The 27,012-nt window shown below is 43.5% G+C and overlaps 1 protein-coding gene across 1 annotated transcript in view; it reads left to right on the top strand.

The window, feature by feature from the left end:
- SIM2 (SIM bHLH transcription factor 2) overlaps nt 1-24,530 on the top strand; it is a 126,307-nt gene extending 101,777 nt beyond the window's left edge. The window contains exons 6-11 of the mRNA XM_068266054.1: nt 474-673; nt 2,389-2,495; nt 4,753-4,900; nt 10,360-10,528; nt 17,395-17,803; nt 23,111-24,530. Of these exons, the coding sequence (XP_068122155.1) occupies nt 474-673; nt 2,389-2,495; nt 4,753-4,900; nt 10,360-10,528; nt 17,395-17,803; nt 23,111-23,838 (1,761 nt within the window). The 3' untranslated portion in view covers nt 23,839-24,530. The remainder of the gene's footprint in view (nt 1-473; nt 674-2,388; nt 2,496-4,752; nt 4,901-10,359; nt 10,529-17,394; nt 17,804-23,110) is intronic.
- Nucleotides 24,531-27,012: the final 2,482 nt, after the last annotated feature.

Here is a 27,012-nt window from a genome sequence, read left to right as displayed (position 1 = left end):
CCCATTACATCTAAATTCATCTCTGAACCAAATACAATCTTGGAAATTTCGATAACTCTCCTGCAGGGTCATGTGATCAATGATGTCACTTCCTACAATCAGATTGCTCAGAAAAGATGTTGCAGTATTCAGCGCTGCTTTCCTCTAAGCTCTGCCACTGTGCGTTACCCACTGACCTTCCCAATCAACACAAGACAGAGCTTTGTTGGAGAATTAGTGAGTTTCCACATTTTATAGATCCCAAAAAAACTGCCATTATAACCAGTCATAATATCTGAAGATGATTTTTTTCAATATCTTCCATCTGCAAGGATGTTTACCTGACTACAAACCCAATAATATATATAAAAATTAAAATCAACATCTGATTGGCCACTGTGGGTAGCATAGATACCTTTTATCTTATTTGTAAGTGAGCCCCAGCAATGAGTCTGATCAGTGTATATGTGATATGTTTTATCTTTGTACAACAGGTTATTCACTGCAGTGGGTATCTGAAAATAAGGCAGTATATGCTGGACATATCTTTATATGACTCCTGCTATCAAATTGTAGGGCTAGTTGCCGTGGGTCAGTCCTTACCGCCGAGTGCCATCACTGAGATCAAACTCCACAGTAACATGTTCATGTTCAGAGCAAGTCTGGACCTCAAACTCATTTTCCTCGACTCCAGGTAAGAAATTCTGCCTCCTGAGGCCATTTCAATGATTAATGTATTTAAAGGTTTAATTTAAGTTGCCAAATATTTACCGGTGATGTGGGGGGTTCACTGAGTGTCATGGCTGCAGAAGACGATTGATAAGAATCAGTAGGTGAGACTTAGGTAAGAATAAGGAGGTTAGGTTTAGGGGTGGGGAATGGAAAGGTTAATATTACCGGTTACGTTAGGGCAGGCATGTCCAAAGTCCGGTCTGGGGGGAAATGTGGCCTGCCAAGCCTTTTCTGGTGGCCCTTGACGGTTTCTTCAGTTGTTAACTCCAAGTGTCCTGCAGGCCGTAACTGTGGTGCGATATGCAGGGGCCACTCTGCCTCCCCCTTTACTCACCTGTAGGTAATCAGTCACCATTGTAGCAGTAGAAGCCACTGATTAGGAGCTGCCACTATGCCAGCAGGAGTAACAGCTACTGATTAGCAGCTGCCACTATGCCAGCAGCAGTAACAGCCACTGATTAGCAACTGCCACTATGCCAGCAGCAGTAACAGCCACTGATCACCAGCTGTCACTGTGCCAGTAGCACTATGCCTGCACACTGAAATGGACATGCTAACTGCACATGGTATATGGGTTATTTCCTGTGGAAATGTGTACCTAACGGCAATCAGCAAAAAAAGCAAAATTAGGTTTAACGTTGTTAGTTCGGTCCCCTAGCTTTATATGGTTCTTGACCTAAAACTTTTGGGCACCCCTGGGTTAGGACTAGAGATTAGCGTTAGGCATCATGTAGAAGGATTGGTAATGGATATATACTGTATATATATGTATATTGTAATTGTTAGTGATCGTTCTATCTGAAGGAGCGGTTTAGGGGTTGGCATCATTTAAGGTAAGCTATCGTTTTAAGGGGTAGGTTGGTCTTCTTAGAGAAAGTGATGTGGTTAGGATAAGCGAGAAAACAGGGTGAGCGAACACGTAAAGCACTGACGAAAACAACACTTCATAGCTAAGACAGAAACCAAAAGATCCACATAACCAAAACCCAAAACTAGCCATGCCAACCTTATACATAAAAGTATAAGACTTTGGGTTATGTAAACACAAGCTGGACACAGATATAAATAGAATGCAATAACTACACTGATATAGCACATCGCTGGGAAGGGTTCTCTGGCTACCGCCAAGCTGATACTTTTCATGTTAGCTGCACTTCCTCAGAAGAATAAACAGATAAAATGAGCTATTTGGACTTGGAACCACTATTGTCCATTATACTGAAAATCCATTTTTCAAATAAACGTCTACAATTAGGATGCTGTTTTCAGGTTTAGATCATAACAATACTGCTCTCATTATTTTATTTTAAACATTGTTTATGTCCACGGGGCCAAAATAATCGACATTTCTGTATTTCCTATGCTTAAAAATAAATTATTCTTACCCAGATCCAACAGGCCCGTGGTGGTGCATATTTATTTTACTATTAGTAATAATTGCTTGAACACACTGCATCCAACATATGTCAGTAATGTTTGGATTTCAATGCTCATCAAACAGCTCTGGGGAGTTCAGAGATTGGCTCCACTGAAACAATAAAATAAAGTTTTTCTTAGGTGGACAGATTGCATGGGCCGTGCGCTACAGCCAGACGGTCCAGATGTGGAACTTGGATCAATAAAGTTGTTTTGACATGTTATTGAATAATAATAGAGTGAACTGTCCTTTCTGTGCAGAGTAGCAGAACTAACGGGCTATGAACCTCAAGATCTCATAGAGAAGACGCTGTACCATCATGTACACGGCTGTGATGTGTTCCATCTCAGATATGCTCACCATCTCTGTAAGTACCCATAAGGCCAAGCATTAAAGCACACCTGAACCAGGATTAAAAAAAGTTAAATTTTTCATCACCTGGATCTTCCTCCAGCCCCCAGTAGTCTTTGAGACCCTGACTGTTCTTCAGGTCCCTCTCTGTTGTGCTGTTTTTATCCCTAGCTAAATGCTTGAACCCAGCTGTTTCACGGATATGGAGCATGCACTGTCCCTCCCTCGCACCTCTTTGATCGTTATGCATATGCACGGTTTATAAAGGATGTAACGATTAGGACAGAGCATGTGCCATAGCTGTGACCCAGCCAGGTCAGAGCTTTTAGTTAGGGGTGGCAGCGGAACCACAGAGGTGACCCGGAGGACACTAAGGGGCCTCATATGCTGGAAGAGGCCCCAGGTGAGTAAAAATCACCAATTCCAATTCAGTTGTGCTTGAAACTTTACGGAATATAACCTAATTGATAAAATTGCTTTTTTTTTCTTTTTACTAATTCATTTGTAAGTTATTTAGTCAATGTTTTCCAATTGTAAAATCTTACCAGCAGTGGTGACATCTTTACTACTGGCAAAGTGAATGACTGTAGGATGTTAGGAGCAGAAAAGTCAGTTGATCTTCCAGAGTGCCCTGGGGCAGAAGGCTGCATGACACCATTGCTTAGCCTAAACACCACTGAGATGGTGGGGTTACATATCGAAATACAGCAATATAGAGATATAAAAATCATTTCTGCTGCTAAAACCAGGATAATTAATTAGGTAGCCTGAATAATATTTTGTTCTGCTATGAGTGGCAGCACATTAACCAAGTGATTGGAACGCTTGCCTCTCAGTACTGAGATATTGTATAGAGATGATTGTCAGAATGAGAACTCATGAAGAACCAGGAGTCTGTTTGATCATATGATACATTTAACCTCTTGAGGACTGCAGTGCTAAACCCCCCTAGTGACCAGGCCATTTTTAGCAAAATTGGCCACTGCAGCTTTAAGGCCAAGCTGCAGGGCCGCACAACACTGCACACAAGTGACCCCCCCTTTTCTCCCCACCAACAGAGCTCTCTGTTGGTGGGGTCTGATCGCTCCCCCATGTTTATTTTTTTTATATAAATATTATTGTTGGCTTTAAAAAAAAAACAAAAACAAAAAAACTTGTTTCTTTAAATACTCTCCCTCCCTCCCTCCCCACAGCCAGCCAATTATGGCGATCGGCTGTCATAGGCTTCTGCCTATGAGAGCCGATCGCTCTCTTGTCCCCCAGGGGGACAGCCGCGTCACACGGCTGTCCCCAGTGCATCGCTGCTGTTGATCGCAGCGCTGCACCATGTAAATAGACGGCGATCATGCCGTCTAACAGTTGCTCGGAGACTGAAGGCGGGGCGGAGCTCCGCCCCCCAAGCAGGAGATGCACGCGCAGCCTGCGCGCGATCTCCTGCAAAACAGAGCCCCAGGACTTTACGCCAATTGGCGTTAGGCGGTCCTGGGGCTGCCGCCGTGGCCACGCCCCTTGGCGTGACGCGGTCGGCAAGAGGTTAAGGGTTCTGATTGGCTGGTCTTAATCCTATGTTGTTCGTGTTTCCTCCAGGCTAAAACGTTAAGCAAATTCCAAAGACTATAATCTATAGATGCTACCCCTAAAAAGTATTTAAAAAATCCATGACTTCTAGCAATAGGCAAAACAAAATCAAAAAATAAAATATATACTTTTATTAGATCATTTTGTATACAGTAATAGTCTATTATTATAATTACTATGTCTTTATTTAGCGCTGAGATCTTGTTAAGAGCCTTAAATTGTGTATATAATTATATAGCTTAGATATACTGTACATACTGTGGCTTATGTGCTCATGAAGAAACATGGGATCAGTTTGATCAGCTGATAGATTTGTAAGGCTCTGATGTGCTGGTCATGATCATGTGCTAAACCAGGAAGTCATCACAGCAAATCAGAACCTTAAAAATATACCAGCTGATTAAACTGATCACATGCTTCTCCGTGAGTTCTCCAAGGCAGGGCCATCCCTACGCCTCAAAAGACAAGAATCAACAGTGGCAGGGGCATTTCGTATTTAATATTAATCTAATCTATTAAAAATACTGTATAGTTTGTGTCTAAATTAATACTTGCTTCACTTTCAGACAAGGGCTATACTGTACATGCTTTCCTGCTGTGTTTTTTGCTGTGTTTATATTACCGTATTTTCCTCCAATTTTGATTGAATCTGCAATGATATATGAATTCACTGTCTTTTGTTCTTCCTTCCGCAGTGTTGGTAAAAGGTCAGGTCACTACAAAGTACTACAGGCTGCTTTCCAAGCATGGCGGATGGGTGTGGGTTCAGAGTTACGCCACCATCGTCCACAACAGCCGCTCTTCCAGACCTCACTGCATAGTGAGCGTTAACTATGTCCTCACGTAAGTGTTTCTACGTCAGGAACATTTATCTAAATTCTGAAATTTGAGTGCTTCTTCCTGTTGGTCTGAGACCAGCACCTTTCTCTAATTGTTGTTAAAAACATTAGTTATTCGCATTTGCAAAAACACGATAGGCCATGGGATTCTATCAAACTTCCTGTGTGAGCAATGATAGCTACTCTAGTGTTCCAAATCAGGAGTTCAAACCTCCTGTGTGACCAATGATACCTATTCTAGTGTTCCAAATCAGGTCATGTATTGAAGAAGATACACATGCAAAAGTTGCCAGGCTGCTGTTTGCCTCCACCAAGGACACACACCTTGCCATCTGCTTTGCTACTACAGTAGAAAAAGCATGGGTCATTGAGGAGGAGGCTTGATACATCTCCCATGTCTTATCATGCTACTATTATGAAAATGAGTTTAATGTCAAATAGAATCAGGCAGAGGCATACTAATAGCCCTTGGGACCTCCACCACCAGGGAGCAGGAGCTGGGGGGAGGTAGTCCTCTCTAAGTAGTTAATGCACAGCGGAGCGTTGTACTTTGCCTGCTCATGGCAGCGATATAGGTCCTCTTCACTTTCTCTTCAGTTTGCAAGTGCCGTGCAGCCATCCAATATCCATGTGACTTCAGTCCTGGGACAGAAGCCGCATGGTGATTGGCTGGCTGCATGGCACTTGCAAACTGAAGAGGGAGTGAAGCCGCTGTACATTATGTACAGGATCGGGACCCCCTAGCTCCTGACCCACCCCCCCTCCTCCTGGGGTTACTCTCACTGCAGCAATTGTGGCGCATTTGCGATTATCACCGATCGCAATCGTGCTGCATGCAGCATTTTCCCGGCCATTATGTCGCAATTCTCATTCACTAAAATGGAAATCGCAAAATGCAATCACTGAAAAATCGCAGAAAAAAATAAATTCAAAATCGCAATCACCATTTGCATTAACAGGTGAGAATAGGGCCTAAGTATAAAAGGATGGAGGGAAGCAACAACATTGCTTATTAATATTTAATATTCTCTAACTGTAGATTTTTTTAAAATAAAGAAATAAAACCAGTTATGTCGCCATTTTAGATACAGAGAGTATTTAGTATAAAGTTCTTAGAGCAGCGTAATAAAATTCCAGATATTCAGGAGCACTGGGCTGTATCATATAAACAGCGCAATCAATGTATAATTAGAAAATCACAGACAATTATAATGTTATAGAAACGGAGCAATCAGATGACTCACCTGGCATTCTCTACTCTTACACCCGGGTCTAATGTTAATTTAAAACATATTAACATGCTGAAAACACCAAACCCACCAGAATCTATGCCAAGCATATAAATACTAGCAAGGAAGAGGCGGTATTCACATCCACAAGCCATCATTTCATATTTACTGTAAATTCAATATATTTCCTACATTAATAAACCAAAAATATCAAAAACCAATGTCAGCAGCACTGCTGTAAGTGAAAAGTAGCTCTTTTATTTAATAACCACTTGAGGACCACAGTGGTAAACCCCCCTAAAGACCAGGCACATTTTTACTAAAATGGCCACTGCAGCTTTAAGGCCAAGCTGCAGGGCAGCCATCCAATATCCATCCCCCCACCAACATCCAATATCCATCCCCCCACCAATTTTCCCCCACCAACAGTGCTCTCTGTTGGTGGGGTCTGATCGCCCCCAAGTTGTTTATTTTTATTTTTTTATAAATATTTATGTTTGTTTTTTTTTTACTATTTTTTAATGTATTTATTTTTCAATCCCCTCCCTCCCCCTAGCCAGCCAATCCTGGCGATCGGCTGTGATAGGCTTCTGCCTATGAGAGCCGATCGCTCTCTTGTCCCCCAGGGGGACAGCCGTGTCACATGGCTGTCCCCAGTACAGCGCTGCTGCTGATCGCCGCTCTATACTAACTGTAAAGACGGCGGTTTCGCCGTCTAACAGTCTCCCAAGCGGCGATTGCCGCTCGGAGACTGAAGGCGAGGCGGAGCTTTGCCCCCACCCCCCGAGCAGGAGATGCGCGTACAGCCTGCGCACGATCTCCTGCAAAATGCAGCCCTAGGACTTGACGCCAATCGGCGTTAGGCGGTCCTGCGGCTGCCGCTGCGGCCACGCCCATGGGTGTGAAGCGGGCTTCAGGTAGTTAAATATGCAATAAAATCACATATCAAGAATAGGCTGAAGGCAGCCTATTCGAAACAGTGGGCTGTAGTTGCCTTCAGCCTATTCTTGATATGTGATTTTATTGCATATTTAAATAAAAGAGCTAATTTTTAATTACAGCAGTGCTGCTGATATTCGTTTTTGCTATTTTTGAACTTGGTGGACAACGAGTTCTAATCAGCAATAGCACGCTGGTCTCCATTTTTGAGTGCTGGGTCCATCATTTTTGCATTAAACCAAAAATATCATAACATCTGCCATTAGAGATAATACCAACATTCGTCTATTATGGAAATTCTGGTTCCAGAGGAACCAGAAGTTGTGAGGGTTAAACATAAGCCTTGTGAGGGCCTATTAAATCAGAAGCTGGCAAAAAATTAACCAACAGCTGAGTAATACCGTATATACTCGACTATAAGTCTAGAAATTTAGGTCTGACTCACTAGATTAAAGTATAGGGGTCACCTAATACACGAGTCACGAGCAACACTGAACATACTGGGTAATGTGTTTACTATTAGTGACATTCCCATTTCCAGCAATGTACCCAGTGATAAGTGACACATTCTTGACAATGGAAATGCCAAGAAAACACAGGTCTAAACGTCCTGGCCACAGTAATCAACAAGGAAAGGCACAAGGGGAAAATACTGGGGGAAGGTAAGTGAATAATTGCTGCACTTGGGGGCCTGGAGGACTTATTGGCGTAAGGGACAGGAGGGGGTAATGGCTGCAATACTGTATGCAGTGCAGTCATTAACCCCTCCTGGGCCCCAAGTGCAGCTGTTAATTCTTCGTGGTCTCAAAGTCCAGCTATTAACTTTGTTGGGTAGACTTATATTTGAGTCAATAAAAAAATCCAGCTTATGAGGGTTAAATATTGGCATCTACTTATACACGAGATCGACTTATATTTGAGTATTCTAGCTGCCAGTTAATTAACCATCATCTTCGGAATTTGAGTGGTCCCTGAAGAGTCTGATTCCTGCCCATTATCAGATGAATTTTTTCATCATCTCCAGCCGTTGGTAATAGGTGGACTTAGGTCCGTGCAGGCCTAAGTCCCAACTATCCTCTAGGCTCTTCCCCATTTATTTCTCTCTGTAACCCATGCGGAACAGTGATAATTGCTTGTGGCCCAGTCATATACAAGCATAGAATGTGCACAACATGAATACAGTGCCTACAGAAGGGACCCAGGTTCATGTAATTGTATGTCATGGACATTATTTGGATCCAACCATGATCTGTTATGATTATGGCCGGTCACATGGGGCCCCTTCATTTATTCTGCACAGGGGCCCACTGTTGGCTTTATTCGCCACTGATCTGTTTGGATAGTGATGTATTACTACCACACACTGTACAGCAATTTTTTATAGATTTCAATATGAAATCTATTAACAAACAATAGAATTGCTGCTCCTGCCACTTCCCCAGAGCCTCCCAGGTCTCCCCCAAGCTATATTGCTCTCCGGGTCTCCTGCAGAGTGTGAGAGCAGCAGTCACAGAGCGGTCACACTCACATGTCTGGCTTCCTGGCCGCTTCCGTCATCTCCTGATGCCCGTACTTATTGACCCAGCAGCAAAGCAGGATCATCTACCAGAAAACCTAGACAGGTGCTTGGGGCCTACAGGGTGTCAAAGGGCCCACCAGCCACCTTCTTTACCTCTTTCCACTTCAGCTTACCAAAAGGACCACCACGGGGCCACAAATCTACTACCTTGCCCCATTACATCTTAATCCATCTCTGCCCAGCAGAGCCGGCCTTAGAGTACGCGGGGCCTGGGGCGAGTGTCATATGTGGGGCCTAGAGGCATAAGTGTAGGCCATGTACCGTACCACCACAGTCACGGGCTTGTCCACCTCTAAAGCAGTATGCCTTATTACTGTTTAAAAACTTGTTAAAGGCCCCTAAGCCAACCAATACAGGAACAATTACAATTACAATACGTAATGTAATCAAACTGTACCTATCCCTAGCTCCCCAGCCAGCCTCTACCTATCCCTAGCTCCCCATGAAACCTAGCACTAAACCCCAGCCAGTCTGGAAGCTCCAGCCTGAGCCCCCTCTAGCTCCAGTCCATGCTTGACTGACCTAAATGCCCCTGGGGCCCTCAGGCTGAGGCTCTTGCTAGTTACCTTAATCTGACATTTAGCAAGCTTCATGTCACTGCAGAAATTCATTACAAAAATGCAAACGGCATAGTACAGTAAAGCATGCTGTAGACGAAAACCTAAGCAATAAAAGGGGGGGGGGGGGGGGGCGGTGTAAAATATAGGGTGTGTAAAACAAAATAGGAACAACTGAGTATTTGTACATGACACACTGCTCAGAACACAAACAGCTAGACTTCTGTAGACCTTTCCTTCACCGCCACCAAAATGAGCATGGTATGGCGGGCATGACATGCGGGGCCCTCTTCATGTTCGGGGCCTGGGGCGATCGCCCCACTTGCCACCCCCAAAGGCCGCCTCTGCTGCCCAGCAGCGTTACATTTTAAAGAGAACCAGAGATGAAGCACCCTCATGTATTTTATTACATTTATCAGTGGGAACATGACAGTAAACACCTACCGTGCTTTTAGTTTCATTGTTATCTGCTTAATTAGTCTATTAGCAACTGTGATAAGAATCCATCGACTATTCAATCGAGGTTTGACCTGGAATCATTATAGCTGAGTCACTCTTCTGTGGAGTCCTTTCAAGCCCAAGCCTTCCCCCTCCTGGCTTAGATCTTCTGCTTTGCATACTGAGAGCTGTGATGACTGGGAGGAGCTACTGCTCCTGAGAGAGAAGCCCTGTGGCTGTAATATGATCCCTGTGTGCTCTGTGTGCACTAGATTCTCATAGGAATGAAACTGCAGTTATTATCAGTGACACTTCCTACAGGCAGATCATACCAAAATGAAAGCACACAGATGAAAGGCTGCATAAGCCTAGATAGCAGCATAGTCTCATATAGCCTAGACAGCACATCCAGAACAACTCATATAACCCGGAAGGAGAAGGGATATGAGCCGGCGGCCATATTTGATTTTTCCTGGAGCAATAATGGATAAAAAACACTAAAAAAGGCACACCAGAGCGGCAAAATTATCAGGTAGAGCATTTATTCTTTACAAGCTATCAACTAATATGTTTATTTTGTGTGAAACGTTCATCTCTGGTTCCCTTTAAGAACATTTAAGAAGAACTGTAGTTCATTTCTCCATTTGGGATGCACCAGTATGCCACAACACTGACCCTTTGATGAATCACTGCAAACATTGTTATTTGTCCCTCTACACAGGGATATAGAGTATAAGGAGCTGCAGCTCTCTCTGGAGCAAATGACGGTTTCGAAACCACCTTTTCCATGCCGGAATTCAGTGACTACCTCACAGGAGACCAGGAAGCCTGTCAAGATAAAAGCTGCAAAAGCCAAGGCAAAACCTCAAAGATCAAACCCGTACCCCCAGGTAAGAGAAACCTGCACAACCAAATAAGATAAATCTGTACACCCAGCTTAGATAAACCCGTACCCCCAGGTAAGATAAACCCGCACAAGCAACTAAGATAAACCCGTGCCTCCAGCTAAGATAAATCTTTACCCACAGGTGGAATAAATCTGTACCCCCAGGTAAGAGAAACCTGCACAACCAAATAAGATAAATCTGTACACCCAGCTTAGATAAACCTGTACCCCCAGGTAAGATAAACCCGCACAATCAACTAAGATAAACCTGTACCTCAAGCTAAGATAAATCTTTACCCACAGGTGAAATAAACCTGTACCCCCAGGTAAGATAATCCTGTCCTCCGCCCCACGAGTAATATAAACCTGTACCCTCAACTGAGATAAACCTGTACCCCAAAGTAATATAAACCTGTAATCCAGGTAAAATAAATCTATACCCCCAGCTTAGATAAACCTGTACCCATTCACAATACAATACAATATTCACAATACATTTTAAATACGTTTCTGTTAACGCAAACCAGAAGCGAAAATAAACTTATGAGATAATAAATTGGACGTGTAGTACAGCTAAGAAATAATAATAATAATCTGAACATTTATATAGCGCTTTTCTCCTGTCGGACTCAAAGCGCTCAAGAGCTGCAGCCACTGGGAAGCGCTCAGGAGGCCACTATGCAGTGTTAGGGAGTCTTGCCTTGAACTCCTTACTGAATAGGTACTGACCCTTAACCAGTACTCTATTCAGCCACTGCTAGAATAGAATAGACTGCTAGAATAGAATAGAACATTAGTAGCAAAGAAAATAGTCTCACATTGTTTTTCTGTACAGGAAGAGTTAAAAAAAAACTTCAGTTGTTATCTATGCAAAAGAGCTTCTCTGAGCTCTTACACCCACTGGGTCAAATATAGTCCTGTTTTCTGAAGCACTTAAACAGGCAAAAAATGTATGAGAGACAGCTTGAGCTAAGGTTTTACTGCAGGAAAGTTCAAGGCGTCATTATTTCTGCCTTGTTTTATAGCTTACAAAAGAGTGTGGTTTTAAAACTGCAAATATGATAGAATGAAACTCTTTTCTTTGCTACTAATGTTTTATTCATTATCTGTACTACACATACAATTCATTATATCATTATTATTTTTTTGCTTCAGGTTTGTTTTAAATGTAAATTAAAAAAAAACCTGCCAGAACTGGGAACCCGGACTATATAATTGAGCAGCGAGTACATATAAGAGTGGATTCTGTGTCTTGCTGGAGATCTTCTTTAAAGTTGCACATGTTCAGCCTCCAGTTGTAATTTTGGAATTTTTGGGATATTTTGGGGTTTCGGAGCTGTCAGACTATATTTAGAAACAAACTGGTATCCGCTGCCCTCGGAGACGGATTGTGTTACATGTTCAGTTAGCGAGAGCAGCTCAGCAGTCAGAATTACAGGCAACGTTTCCTGGATGTTGGCTCTTAACCTCCCAGACCCTCCATAAATTAATCATGGGGGAAAACAATCTCTGAGACACACAATAAGAGCAATTTTATAGGGCGTACAACATAAACTACTGGTATACGGCGAGATATGAACCATTATATTGCCGTATTATTTACATGCTATCATTTGCTGAAAACCGAGAACAATTTAGAGGTTTTTATGCTTGCCTTTAAAACATGAGTCCCAGATCACAATTTCACATCCATGTGTTTATATGCAATATTTCCAAAGAAAAAAAGGTAGCTGTAAGTGAACACATTTTATGTTCTAGGAGATGTTTCAACACTCTTACAGACCAATTTCTTCACTTGTAATGGATGATGGAGATTACAAGGACACAACAGTGTATCCAGGCACATGCTTTTACTGTTACCGTATATCCTAAACGGACATATGAAATAAAAGCACAAATGCTGTTTCTAATTCTAAATCTGAACACTTTCCTTTCTGTCTTATCCAACCATATGAAAAAAATACTGCAGGTCACGCAAGCCTGCTACTGGCTGCCATGTGATTACTCCTCTCACCCTCCCCTCTGATGACTAGAGTTGGGCCGAACCTCCGATTTTAGGTTCGCGAACCCTGTTCGCGAACTTCCGCGAAAGGTTCGGTTCGCGAAAAAGTTCGCAAACCGCAATAGACTTCAATGGGGAGGCGAACTTTGAAAGTTTAAAAAAATTCTATCAACTGGAAAAATGATAGAAAACATGTTTCAAAAGCTCTAATACCTGGAGCCACACCTAATTGAGTGAAATACACATCACTGCTGGAGGATCCACCCACCCTCCCTCCTCCAAGCAAGGTCCTTTATACCATTTGCCTGCCTACACTAATTAGTTATGGGACAGCTGCTACACACTCTGCTAGGGAGATTTTAATTGGCCTCCACCCTCCACCCTCCTCACTCCTCACTCCTCACTCCACCCTTCTACCCTTCTACCCTTCTACCTATTCCCTCCTCCCTCCTACCGGAGGGAGGAGGGTCTCTTCTGCCAGGGAATTATACTATTTAAAAAACCAGTATACATCATCCCATAGCTGGGAATACATACATGAGTATACATCATACCATAGCTGGGGATACATACATGAGTATACATCATACCATAGCTGGGAATCGAACCCAGATCTCACTGTGTGGTGGGCACGTCACCCTAAGCACTGTACCACTACAGAAGTAAGTGAAGCTAGCCTAAAATTTAACATTTATGCTTAATGCAATAGAACCATTAGGTTGCTTAAAGGAGAACTGTAGTGAAAGGTATATGGAGGCTACCATATTGATTTCCTTTTAAGCAATACCAGTTACCTGGCTATCCTGCAGATCCTCTGCCTCCAATACTTTTAGCCCTAGACCCTGAACAAGCATGCAGCAGATCTGGTGTTTGACATTTTTGTAAGATCTGACAAGATTAGCTGCATGCTTGTTTCTGGTGTGATTCACACTACAGTGGCTGGATAGTGTACTGGTTAAAGGCTCTGCCTTTCACATGGGAGACCAGGGTTTGAATCCTGGCTAGGTCAAGTACCTATTCAGTAAGGAGTTCAAGGCAAGACTTCCTAACACTGCACAGTGGCCTCTTGAGCGCGTCCCTGTGGCTTGCAGCTCTTGAGCGCTTTGAGTCTGACAGGAGAAAAGCACTATACAAATGTTTGGATTATTATTATTACTGCAGCCAAATAGATCAGCAGGGCTGCCAGGCAACTGGTATAGCTTAAAAGGAAATCAATATGGCAGCCTCCATATACCACTCACTACAGTTCTCCTTTAAGCAACCTAATGGTTCTATTGCATTGAGCATAAATGTTAAATTTTAGGCTAGCTTCACTTACTTCTGTAGTGGTACAGTGCTTAGGGTGATGTGCCCACCACACAGTGAGATCTGGGTTCGATTCCCAGCTATGGTATGATCTGGTGTTTGACATTTTTGTAAGATCTGACAAGATTAGCTGCATGCTTGTTTCTGGTGTGATTCACACTACTGCAGCCAAATAGATCAGCAGGGCTGCCAGGCAACTGGTATAGCTTAAAAGGAAATCAATATGGCAGCCTCCATATACCTCTCACTACAGTTCTCCTTTAAGCAACCTAATGGTTCTATTGCATTGAGCATAAATGTTAAATTTTAGGCTAGCTTCACTTACTTCTGTAGTGGTACAGTGCTTAGGGTGACATGCCCACCACACAGTGAGATCTGGGTTCGATTCCCAGCTATGGTATGATGTATACTCATGTATGTATCCCCAGCTATGGTATGATGTATACTCATGTATGTATTCCCAGCTATGGTATGATGTATACTGGTTTTTAAAATAGTATAATTCCCTGGCAGAAGAGACCCTCCTCCCTCCGGTAGGAGGGAGGAGGGTGGAGTAGAGTTTTCTCCTAGGTAATAATTTTAAACTTGTTAATAAAATGCCCTTTAAAGGATCTCTGTCTCGAAAATCTTAAAATGTAAAATACATGTAAACATATACAGATAAGAAGTATGTTTATTCCAGAGTAAAACTTAGCTATAAATTACTTTTCTCCTATGTTGCTGTCACTTACAATAGGTCTTAGAAATCTGACAGAACTGACAGGTTTTGGACTGGCCCATCTCCTTATGGGGGTTTAAAGAGAGTCTGAAGCGAGAATAAATCTCGCTTCAGAGCTCATAGTCAGCAGGGGCATGTGTGCCCCTGCTAAAACGCAGCTATTCCACGGCTAAACGGGGGTCCCTTACCCCCCGAAATCCCCTCCGAGCAGCGGGGGATCTCTTCCGGTTTGAGGCAGGGCTAACCGCCGCAGCCCTGCCCCACGCGCGTCTGTCAGCGCGTATCTCCGCCTCTCCCCCGCCCCTCTCAGTCTTCCTTCACTGAGAGGGGCGGGGGAGAGGCGGCGATGCGCCGCTGATAGACGCGCTGTGAGGCAGGGCTGCAGCCGTTAGCCCTGCCTCAACAGCAGCAAAATCTACGACCAAGTTGGTCGTAGATTTTGCAGAGGGGGATTTAGGGGGTCAGGGACCCCCGTGTAGCCGCAGGATAGCGGCGTTTTAGCAGGGGCACACATGCCCCTGCTGACTATGAGACAAGAATCGAGGTTTATTCTCGCTTCAGTGTCTCTTTAAAGGGATTTCTTTATTTTCAAAATGCACTTAGTGAATGGCAGTCGCACCATCCAACTGCCAAAAAAGTGAACGTTGCATAAATCTTTTTCAGGGAGTGTCTTTATAAAGGAGAAATGTCATATGGAGAGATGGACTAAGTCAATATCTGTCAGTAATGTCAGATTTCTACTACATACTGTAAGTTACAGCAACATAGGAAAAAAGTAATTTATGGCTCATTTTACTCAGGAATAAACGCACTTCTTATTTGTATGGCCTCGATTCATAAAGCATTCCCGCATTCGGAAATGCAGAAAACCGCTCACTTTACCGACCACACAGCAAAATATGTATTCATAAAGGCTTTTTCCGCATGAAAAGCCGACATTCGCGAGCAGAGTGATCAATCATCGCCTTGCGCGGTGATTATCATAGCAAAAGTAACAAATGTCAATTCATAAAGATTAGAGGTAGCGGTATGCGGACGGGTATTACCGCTACCTCTGATGTGGCGAGAAGCGTGCGGAATACAGTGCTGTGAATGGGACAGACCTCCCAAGCAGCTGCAGAGAGAACACCGCACGGAGGGACTCCGCCTGCTTCTCCTGTTTCCGCATGTCTCCCGACAGCCTAACGCCTGCCTACAGCGGAATATCTCCGCACGCCTGTCACAAGTAGCAAAATTTTTATGAATTACCACCCTGAAGGCGGAAATACCGACAGCGGTGTTTCACCGCTCGACTTTCCCCGCTCGACAGCACTTTTATGATTCGAGGCCATTGTGTTTTACATTTTAAGATTTTCAGGACAGTTCCTCTTTAAGCCATCAGAGAGCAAAGAAATACTCAAAATAATTTTGATGGTACTTTTTCACATACTTTTTGGTATTGTTTACGTTGAAACGTTCTGGAAAGTTATTTTAAATAGAAAATGAAAAAGGATCTCCTAGGAGAAAACTCAGGAGAAAAAGTTAGTTGCATATTGGCCATAATGAGAGATAGATCATGAGCTAAGACAGATAACAAGAAATACATTATGAGTTAAGCTAGAAAAGGAGAGTTAAATCATAAGATATGACAGAGGTGCCAAGCGTATTTTGGACTCCGTGCTGTGTATTACTCCAGTTGTTTATTGCCCGAGGAAGCGGGATTTTGCCCGTGAAACGCGTTGCAACTTGCCCTTGGAGTATATAAATAAATTATTTATTACTTGAATCGACAGTACCTGTGTCTGTTTTGGGTTGGCTGGTCCACCTCCGCATCCCAAACGTTTTAAACGTTTTAGTGACTTTTATCCTACTGGCGCCTATGTACACCTCTATAAATCATAAGATACATTTTCTGAATCTCCCATAGTTAACTTAAGATAATACATGGTGATAAAGAACGGAAATTGAGAAATGATGACTGGTCAGAGAGGAATGTTGCATGACTTCAGCTGCACCTTCATAAATGTGGGATTATAAAAATGTAAATCAATTTCAAGATCTGCAGATGCAAGGGTGCACAGCACCATGGGGGCAGCCATCGTCTTACCCTTCCCCAATATATGAGCCTCAGTCCCTCCACAGAAGTTCTTGTGGCCCCACTTGTTATGGTTGGGAGTGTCATCATGGCTGGATTTCAGTCAAGGCCCCATAGGCCATGGCCTAGGGCACCAGGAAAGCAAGGGGCGGACTGTGGGCAGCAGGGTAGTAAAAGCTGTTATCCTGCTGAACATTCGTCCTGATACACAGAGTTTGCACATAGTGGTGGGTGACTACTAACAGCCGAATCTTGCATTCGGGGGAGGAAGGGGCATCGACCAGACACTTACAGTGATCTCTGAGCTGCCTGTCACTCACCAAACATGCTGCCCGCCAAAAAGCTTACAATATAAACCCTGCCATCATGCCACTAACTGTCCTCAGAGGAGCTTATAATGTTATCCTTGCCATCACTTCACTAACTGTCCTCAGATGAGCCTACAATCTAATCTCTGCTGTGTTTGGGGCGGGGGTTTAGGATGCTGCCGGTCGGGGGCAGCTGGTGTTGAAAGTTGGCCTTGGGTGGTAAAAAGTACAAATCCGGCCCTGAGTGTCATGGTGGCTACACTGTTATGGTGGGAGGCATGGTGGCCACATGGGCTTCCGGGCCTTGCGGGTCATCACAGTTGGAGTGTGAACATAGAAGCCGTGTCAAAGTGTTTCTAGGGAGACCCAATGAGTTGCAGTTGTGCCCCTGGACAGGACAAAGATCTGCCTTCACGAGTTCTCCTTTCTTTGTGATTAAGCCATGCATTTTCTGTTTTCCCAGCCATATAGTTCCTTCTCTGGAGACAAGCTGGACTGTGCACAGTTTGGAAACTGGAAAGGAGGTTCTGCAGCAAGTGCCAGCACTACCCAGGAACCGAGCAACCACGCGGAAAACAGCGAACTTTTATACCCCACCCCCTACAGCCTGCCATTCCCTTACCACTATGGACATTTCTCAATGGATTCCCATGTGCTGGGTGGCAAGAAACAAGTGCAAGTCATGCCTTCCAGGTTTGGCCAGAGCCAGGGGTCGCCATGTGAAGTGGCCAGGTTTTTGTTTGGGGCCATTCAAACTGGCGGAGAGTGTCACTGGCACTACCCTAACTCACTGGTGCCAAATTCACCATCAAAAACAGTTCACAATCAGCCTGCCAGTCCGTCATGTCACAACTTATCTCAGAATTACGAAGGTAAGTTGTTTTGTTTTTTTACATGCAGGTTCCAAACGTTTCTTCATAGTAGATTTTGTTTAGTAAGCCAGCACCTATTTAGTAAGGAGACCTTGGGCAAGGCTCCTAACACTGTTACTGCCCTTGTGGCTGCAGCTCTGGCATTTTGAGTTCACCGGGAGAAAAGCATGATATAAATGTTATGGGTCCTGCCAATATATTATGGTGTGTCCGTTGTCGGGAGAATTCTGTACCTGCACAGTTCATAAAGACTTTTAAAGGACACATCCAGGGTACAAATTAAACAAAAATCTTCTAACCTCGGGCTTCCTCCAGCCCCTGGCAGCCATACTGTGCCCTCGCCGCAGTTCCACTCCTCAGCGGTGGCCCGGGCTCCCCTCCGGTATCAGAGGCCTAGTTGCGCTCCACTGTGCGTCTCACATAGTTCTGCTGACGTCATCCGAACTGTACTGTGCAGGTGCAGTAGTTCTGCCGTAGTTTCGGCATCTGCACCGGAGGAGACCGGGATCCACCAGAGCTGTGGTGAAGGCACAGGATGGCTGTCAAGGGCTGGAGAAAGCCTGAGGTAAGTTGATTTTTGTTTATTTTTTACCCTGGACCTTCCCTTTAACTGTACATGTGTAGAACACAATTGAGGTAGGGTGGGGACAACACATGTGCCATTATTGGGGTGACAGCGGAACAACGGAGGGGACTCCAAGGACACCAAGGGAACACCAGGGGACTAGAGAAATCCCCAAGCATGTAAAAGTCAATATTTTTTACATATATTGACTTTCGTTTGGAAATGCTGGTTCTTGCCACAACTGATCCGCCAAGAGCAGCAGTGCACAAATAATGTTCTGCGTAACTTTATAGAGCATCGGGCAATACAAAGCTTGCAACTGCAGTGGTAAGATTGTTATATAACAACATTTCTTCTGAAATCTTGTTTAATATTGAAAGGACCACTATTGTGAATATTTGTAAAATGTAAAATACACATGCATAAGAAGTGCATTTCTCCCAAATTAAAATGCTATTTAAATTACTTTCCTCCTATGTTGCTGTCGCTTACAGTAGGTAATAAAAATCTATAAGCAAAACACAAGAGGAAAGCAGTCCTCTGGTAAATTGGAATTAGAATTTAAATGTGTGGTATGGGAGCTAAAGGCTCATCAAATACGACCACACACAAATTTTGGGCCCCAAAAACTAAAGTACATAACTTAGTAACCATAGAGCAAAAAAAGTTTGAAAGCAGGACCTCAACATGATTCAAAAAATGCAAAAATTATTTATTGTGGACCTATTCACAGAAATCAACAACCAATTAAAATCACTTAAAAAATGAGGATCCCAGGATGCCTCAGTCACCCCTCTACACATACATCCGTGTACATACATTTTTTAAGTGATTTTAATTGGTTGTTGATTTCTGTGAATAGGTCCACAATAAATAATTTTTGCATTTTTTGAATCATGTTGAGGTCCTGCCTTCAAACTTTTTTCGCTCTATGGTTACTAAGGTAATAAAAATCTGACAAGTTTTACAGGTTTTAGACTAGTCCATCTCCTCATGGGAGATTCTCAGCATTTCCTTTATTCTTTACAAAAGCAAAAGGATCTATACAAATATGCCTCCTTACTTGCTTGCTCACTTTTTTTGGCAGTTGGACTGAGCAACTGCCTTTCAGAAGGGACTTTTGAGAAATCCCTAAGAATCCCCTGCTAGAAGATGGAATAATCCAAAATCTGTCAGATTTTTACGATCTATTGTAAGTGACAGCAGCAACATAGCAAAAAAATAAATTTATAGAGTATTTTACTCTAATGTGCAATTTATATATATGCGTACACATGGATTTGAATGGTAACAATTTTTCTATGACAATGGCCCTTTAAAGGTGGCAGCGTGCCGAGTAGTAGAACAGGTTAAAAAGATTGGACATACCTGATCTACTTCTAATTTTAACAGTGTATGGCCACCTTTACCCTTTTGCATGACGAGTAGATATGTACCAATTTGCTCATTGTCATATTTCAGCATTGGAAAATGTCAAATTCCTGGACACAGATCATTAGCCAGACCAGCAGCAAAGTTGTGACTTGTAGGTTAATATTTGATCAGTGCTATTTCTCGTTTGCCTTCACATAAACCCAGCAGATAAAAGAACCAAGTACTCCTTTCACTGATGGAAAACTGCTGTGCATCCATCTACCTCATACAGCGCTGAGACTTGGTCAAACATTCCCTGATACATTTATTGATGTGGAGTAGAAATCAGTATTTAAGTGACACAATAAGTCACAGTATGGCAATGGAGCCACTGTTTTGTGCTTTGTCATCGCAACCTAGAAACCCGAAAGGATGAACATTTCTGCAAATTTAGAAGCTGTTCTAATTAAATTTTGACCAGTGGAAAGGCTTAAATGTGCTCCGTTTCAGCAGGAAAAGTTTCAGGAGGTTTTATTCATTTTCTGTTTAAAAGCTAAAAAAGTAGGTTTACTGTTTTATTGTCTCAGCTGAATGATAGTCTTTTAATGTCAGAGAGCTACACTCTATAATCTATTAACCCTTTTTGATATCTGTTCCAAGCAGACTTAGTGTTCGCTATCCCGCCATGCACGCTATCTAATCAGCACCACAAGCAATCACAGCGGGGCAGACGGAGACACACACATACAGCTGAAATTATTATTATAGATAGAGTTTTAAAATGAACCTGAAGTGACATAAACCTACTAAATGTCTCCATGTACAAGGATGACACTATATTTTTGGACATTTTGACTTTAGCAATTTTTTGCCACTACAGGTTCACTTTAAAGAGTAACTGTTAGCCCAAAAAAAATCAAATTTAAATCTCTATTGCAATGTGTTAAATAGTTTGTAAGGGAGCCAAAAAGGCAATGCTGAAGTTAAAAAGCAATCTAATTTTTTTACTGTGTGGCTATCATTCAGCCTTTTCTCCAAGCTCCTAAGGAGGACACAAAGCCGCATAACAGATACTGCAGAGCATGCCCATGTCTGCCCGACCCCCTCTCCCCCCCAGGACCAGGTGCCGATGTCTGCCCGACCCCCTCTCCCCCCCCCAGGACCAGGTGCCGATGTCTGTCCGCTCCCCCCCAACCCGCCCCCCCCCCCCAAGAGCCAATGTCTGTCCGACCCCGCAGGACCAGGTGCCGATATCTTCTCACCCCAAACAGCTGACACGGAGAGAGAGCGGGAGCGGAGTATGGTACATCTACACACTTCCAGCGCCGCCACCGCAGAGCAGCCACCGCCGTGCATCTCTCTCCTGCTTGTGATTCTCTCACATGTGACTCGGCGGCGGCTGCTCTGCGGTGGCGGCGCTGGAAGTGTGTAGATGTACTCCGCTCCCGCTCTCTCTCCGTGTCAGCTGTTTGGGGTGAGAAGATATCGGCACCTGGTCCTGGGGGGTCGGACAGACATCGGCTCTTGGGGGGGCGCGGGTTGGGGGGGGGAGCCACCTCTCAGGGTTCATTTCCACTGTAAAATGCAGTCACTATTTCACGCATCCTCACTACCATATCTCTACTGTGATCCAATAGGTGTACGGTGCAATTGCGATCAAAGCAGACCTGAAACGAAAAAAAACGTATGATATAATATATATGATATATACATTTGTATAGCGCTTTTCTCCTGTTGGACTCAAAGCGCTCAAGAGCTGCAGCCAATAAGGGCGCGCTCAAGAGGCCACCCTGCAGTGTAAAGGAGTCTTGCCCAAGGACTTCTTACAGAATAGGTACTGACCCTAGCCAGGATTCAAACCCTGGTCTCCCATGTTAAAGGTGGTGCGCTTAACCAGCCACTGAATTGTATGTGTAGTACATATAACAAATAGAACATTAGTAGCAAAGTGAAGAGTCTCCCATTTTTGTTTTCGGTTATATAGCTTTTTTTTATAACATTGCGTCATTCTGAAATATTTACAATTTAGAAAGCCCACTCTGTCTTTTAAGCTATACAACAAAGCAGAAATAATGACCTCTTTGAACTCTTCTGCAGTAAAACCTTTTCAAAAACTGTCTCTCACTGTTTCTTGGCTGTTGAAGTGATTGAGATAACAGGACTCTATCCGACCCATGTTGGGTCGGAGAGCTCAGAGAAGCTCTTTTGCATAGATAACAACTGAAGTTTTTTTTAACTCTTCCTGTACTGGAAAACAACATGAGACTTTTTTTCTACTATTGTTCTCTTTCTTAGCTGTATTACACACACAATACATTACAACATACGTTTATTTTTGCTTCAGGTTTGCTGAAAGAAAAAAAATAAGCGAAAAAATGTTGAATTACTGGATCACAAAAAAAGTTGCATAGCACTGCAATTGCAATCTGATTTTTTTTTTGCACTTCTATTGACATGACCAGAATGCTGACATAGGAAAATTGCAGTATGCAATGTGTTGGCGTTTAGGTAAAAATGTAATTGCACAAGTGTAAATGGCACTGCTATTACTATGCTAATCACTGTGCCCTAGGGAATCAGAAACGATACAGAAATATAATCAAAGGATTGGATGTGAAAAAGGGCCCTGACTTTCCATATCTGATCTTGTTGAAACTGCACCACACCTCTCACAACTTCAGATCAGCAGGATCCATAAACTTGGTCACTCCTATAGTACACCTCAAAACCTTTGGAGCCAGAGCTTTCTGTCATGCTGCCCCTACACCTTGGAATTTCCTACCACACCCAGTAAAGACAGCCCCATCCCTGAAATTATTCAGATCCTGACTGAAAAGCCACCTGTCTAGCCTGGCATTTGTGGACTTGTAGAATTCTTCCTCTGTACCACAATTAACCAATCAACAAATTACTGGTCTGAGCCATGCTTATGCACAGTGGTGTAGCAATAGGGGGTGCAGAGGTTGTGACCGCATCGGGGCCCTTGGGCCAGAGGGGCCCGAAAGGCCCACCCTCAACCACAGAATTAGCTCTTTAATGTTCCTGCGCTGGTAATAATCACTTCTATAGATGCTTTAAATAGTGGTAATCATTAACAAACTGCTCCCCATACCCACTTTGCCCCTCTGACACTGTGGTTGTCCTTGGCAAGTTTTGGTGTGCCGTATCAATTGTTATCTATAGAATCATTGGGGGCCCCCAATGTAAAACGTGAACCGGGGGCCACAGCTTTTTAGCTACGCCACTGCTTATGCGCTTTAGGCCCTATGGGAGAAAAGCACTTTACAAATATTTGTTTGGCTGTTGTTGATCACAGCTTTCTGTTTGAGATCTTTTTCTCAGATAATACATTGTACTGATCATTTTTTTCTCTGTCTGAACATCTACAGCAGCCAAGCGATACAGCTCTGGTGACAGCTCATCCGATGGATTCACAGGCTGCTCCTCGTCCTCCTCCTCCTCCGTTAGACCCAACCTCCGCTATAAAGATGAACTCTATTGCACCTCAACTATGAAGACCAGCAAGCTGGAGAACAGAGGAATGTCCTCCTATCACACAGTGAAAGAGGAAAATAAATTAGACTATAGTAGGTTCCAACAGGAGAAGTTGATGGTTAACGAAAAGCACTTTTCAAACTCGTTGAACAATTCCTTTCTGCCAAAATCGGAATGCCTCCACGCAAAGGCTGTTGGCCAGCTAGGCCACTTGCTGCCTAGGCCGATGGTTTATGAGCAGACAAGAAGGATCTGTATGAAGGAGCCTAGGTATGGGCCTGTCAGCCTGCACCAGGCAGGATATCACGAACTGGAAAATGACAGAACGATGCAGAAGCTTCCTCACCACAACCCTGAACAAGAGCACTTCAAATCCCGTGGCCAAGTTCCCTACGTACCCCTTAATTACCACCATGTGTTATCCAAACATGGAACTTGTCAGGCTCCATCGTGCACAGAGCCTGAACATGGGACAGAGAACTACGGCTATCCCTCAGAGGAAATTAACTCGTTTATTTACAAGAACCAAAGTCCTTCATCCATGTCTTCTCCCGAAACCCACCGTGAAACTGCACTTCCTCACTACATCGGGACTTCTGTCATCATCACCAATGGAAGGTGACAGTGGTCTTCAGGGTTTGCGTTCACTGATTGGAGGAGAAGAGAGGGAAAAAAATTAGCAAAAACAGTCTAACTGGAATGATTTACTGGGAAGCGTGAGTGAGTCTGGTGACCAATACTTACCAAGCGTAGCTGAAGGTCGGCAAAGGACAGGCCTGGGTGTTTTCTGGCCGAGCCAAGTGTAATAGAACCTGAAAGGTCAGCAATACACAACCAGGCTGAGAGCGGCATTGTTACAGATTAATCTCTGGTGTAGACCGTGCCATGTAAGGAGTAATGTGCCAGATCATATTTTCCCCTTCTCTGCCGCTGGATGAATAGGAAGGCCAGCTTCTGAGAGGAACACCTTCACATCTAATTATGTGGAGGAGAAGTTTTTCCACCCTCTCCTCAAACAACCCACAGTCTTTAATCCCCTTCACCGCAGGGAGAGTTTCATTGAAGGAAAAGTCCAGACAAACGCACAAGCCGAAATGTAGTCTATAGATATGCTCACTGAAGAATCTTCTCTACCTAATCATCACTCTCCCATTTATACTTAAGAGAACCAGTCAGGTATAGATTTGTAATAATCTGAATTTCCACTACAAATCTAAGAGGGGATTTTCACCAGTGTGGAAGTTCTTTCTGTCCTGTTATTTAACTATATTGACCCATATGCAATTTACTTTTTCGCCTGAGTTTTCTCCTAGGTGATATTTTTAATCTTGTTAATAAAATGCCTTTAAACCACTTGAGGACTGCGGCGTTAACCCCCCCCCCTCCCCCCTAGTGACCAGGCCATTTTTACTTAATTGGGCCACTGCAGCTTTAAGGCAAAGCTGCAGGACCGCACAACTCAGCTCACAAGTGATTCCCCCCTACTTTTCTCCCCACCAACAGAGCTCTCTGTTGGTGGGGTCTGATCGCTCCCAAGTTGCTTATTTTTTTTTTATAAATATTTATGTTTTTTATTTTTAAATAAATTTTACTATTTTTTTTTTTTTTTTACTTTACCCTCACTCCTTCTCCCCTGCCAGCCAATCACGCGATCGGCTGTCATAGGCTACTGCCTATGAGAGACAATCGCTCTTTTGTCCCCCAGGGGGACAGCCGTGTCACACAGTCCCCAGTGCAGCGCTGCTGCTGATCGCAGCGCTGTACAAAGTAGTTAGCCGTCTAATAGTCTCCCGAGCGGCAATCGCTGCACGAAGAATGAAGGCGGGCGGAGCTCCGCCTCCTAGCAGGAGATGTGTGTGCAGCGTGCACGCGATCTCCTGCTAGCCCCATAGAAGACCGTTCACGCCAATAGGCGTGGAGCAGTCCTGGGGCTGCCGCACTGCTCATGCCAATGGGCGTGGAGCGGTCCTGGGGCTGCCGCACTGCTCATGCCAATGGACGTGGAGCGGTCCTGGGGCTGCCGCACTGCTCATGCCAATGGACGTGGAGCGGTCCTGGGGCTGCCGCACTGCTCATGCCAATGGACGTGGAGCGGTCCTGGGGCTGCCGCACTGCTCATGCCAATGGACGTGGAGCGGTCCTGGGGCTGCCGCACTGCTCATGCCAATGGTCGTGGAGTGGTCCTGGGGCTGCCACACTGCTCATGCCAATGGGCGTGGAGCGGTCCTGGGGCTGCCGCACTGCTCACGTCAATTGGCGTGGCGCAGTCAGCAAGAGGTTAAGCCACCAGAAAGCAAAAAAATACTCAAAACTATTTTGATAATCATTTTTCACCTACTTTTTGTTACTTTTTCATTTGAAAAGTGCTGGAAAGTTATTTTAAATCGAAGATGAAAAATTATCTCTTGGAGAAAACTTGGGTGAAAAAGTTAATTGCATATGGGCCATTGGCCATTATTCAATTCACTTTTTTCATCTACGTTTTCACCTAGGTAATATTTTCACACTTTATCAATGCCTTTTAAGCCTCCAGCAAGCATGAAAATACTTAGAATAATTTTGACAGTGCTTTTTTTTCTTACTTTTTGGTACTTTTTCAATTCCCGAATCCTAAAAAGTTATATTAAACAGAATATGAAAAATTATCTCCTAGGAGAAATTTTAAGAGTCAAACTGAATTGAATAAGGTCAATTATATGCAATTCCCTTTTTCTCCAAGTTGATATGTTTACACCTTGTCAATAAAATGCTTTATAAATCCCCAGCCAGCAAGAAAATGCAAAATATCAATGTGGTGGTACTTTTTCTACTACTTTTCGAACTTTAATTGCAGAGTGCTGAAAAGTCATTTTAAAGGACAGACAAAAAATTATCACCTAGGAGAAAACTTAGGAGGGGTGTAAGGCCAGAAACCCACTAGAAGTGATTTCTAATCGCTAGTGATTTGGAAAAGCTCTTGCTAATGCAATGCTATTGGGGATTTTTATAAAATCACATCGCTCAAGTAGGATCACACACATAACACTACATTAGCAAGAGTTTTCAAATTGCAAAGTGCTCAGAAAATCGCTCCTAGTGGGTCTCTGGCCTAAAAGGCATTTTATTTACAAGTTGTGAAAATATCACCTAGGAGAAAAAGTGAATCGTTTATGGGCCTCAGTGTTTTAAGAAAACCTAAAGTTAGAAGGATATGGAGGCTGCCATATTTATTTACTTTTAAACTATGAAAATTGTATAGCTCTCCTGCTGATCATCTGCCACTAATACTTTTAGCCATAGACCTTGAAGAAGCATGCATATGAGATGTTTGACTGAAGTTCGATTGGGTTAGCTGCATGCTTGTTTCAAGTGTGCGATTCAGGCACTACTGCTGCATGAAAGATCAGCAGGACATCATCCAATTGGTATTGTTTAAAAGGAAATACATTTGGCAGCCTCCATATTCCTCTCACTTCAGATGGCCTGTCAATCTCCGACTCCTGTCCACTTTGAAGGACCCCGGTAAGTCTAACTGTTGCATTGCCTGAGCTCACTGCTTCTAACTAAATTATTTTCTTGTTCAAACCTGCACATTTAAAGAGACACTGAAGCGGAAAAAAAATTATGATATCATGATTTGTATGTGTAGTACAGCTAAGAAATAAAACATTAAGATCAGATACATCAGTCTAATTGTTTCCAGTACAGGAAGAGTTAAGAAACTCTAGTTGCTATCTCTATGCAAAAAAGCCATAAGCTCTACGACTTTCAAAGTCGTGGAGAGGGCTGTTATCTGACTCTTATTATCTCAACTGTT

This window comes from Hyperolius riggenbachi, chromosome 2 (genome assembly GCF_040937935.1).
Source record: "Hyperolius riggenbachi isolate aHypRig1 chromosome 2, aHypRig1.pri, whole genome shotgun sequence".
In the NCBI taxonomy this organism is placed as follows: Eukaryota; Metazoa; Chordata; class Amphibia; order Anura; family Hyperoliidae; genus Hyperolius; species Hyperolius riggenbachi.
Note: the sequence above shows the minus strand (reverse complement) of the source record. Positions and strands in the feature narration are given on the sequence as shown.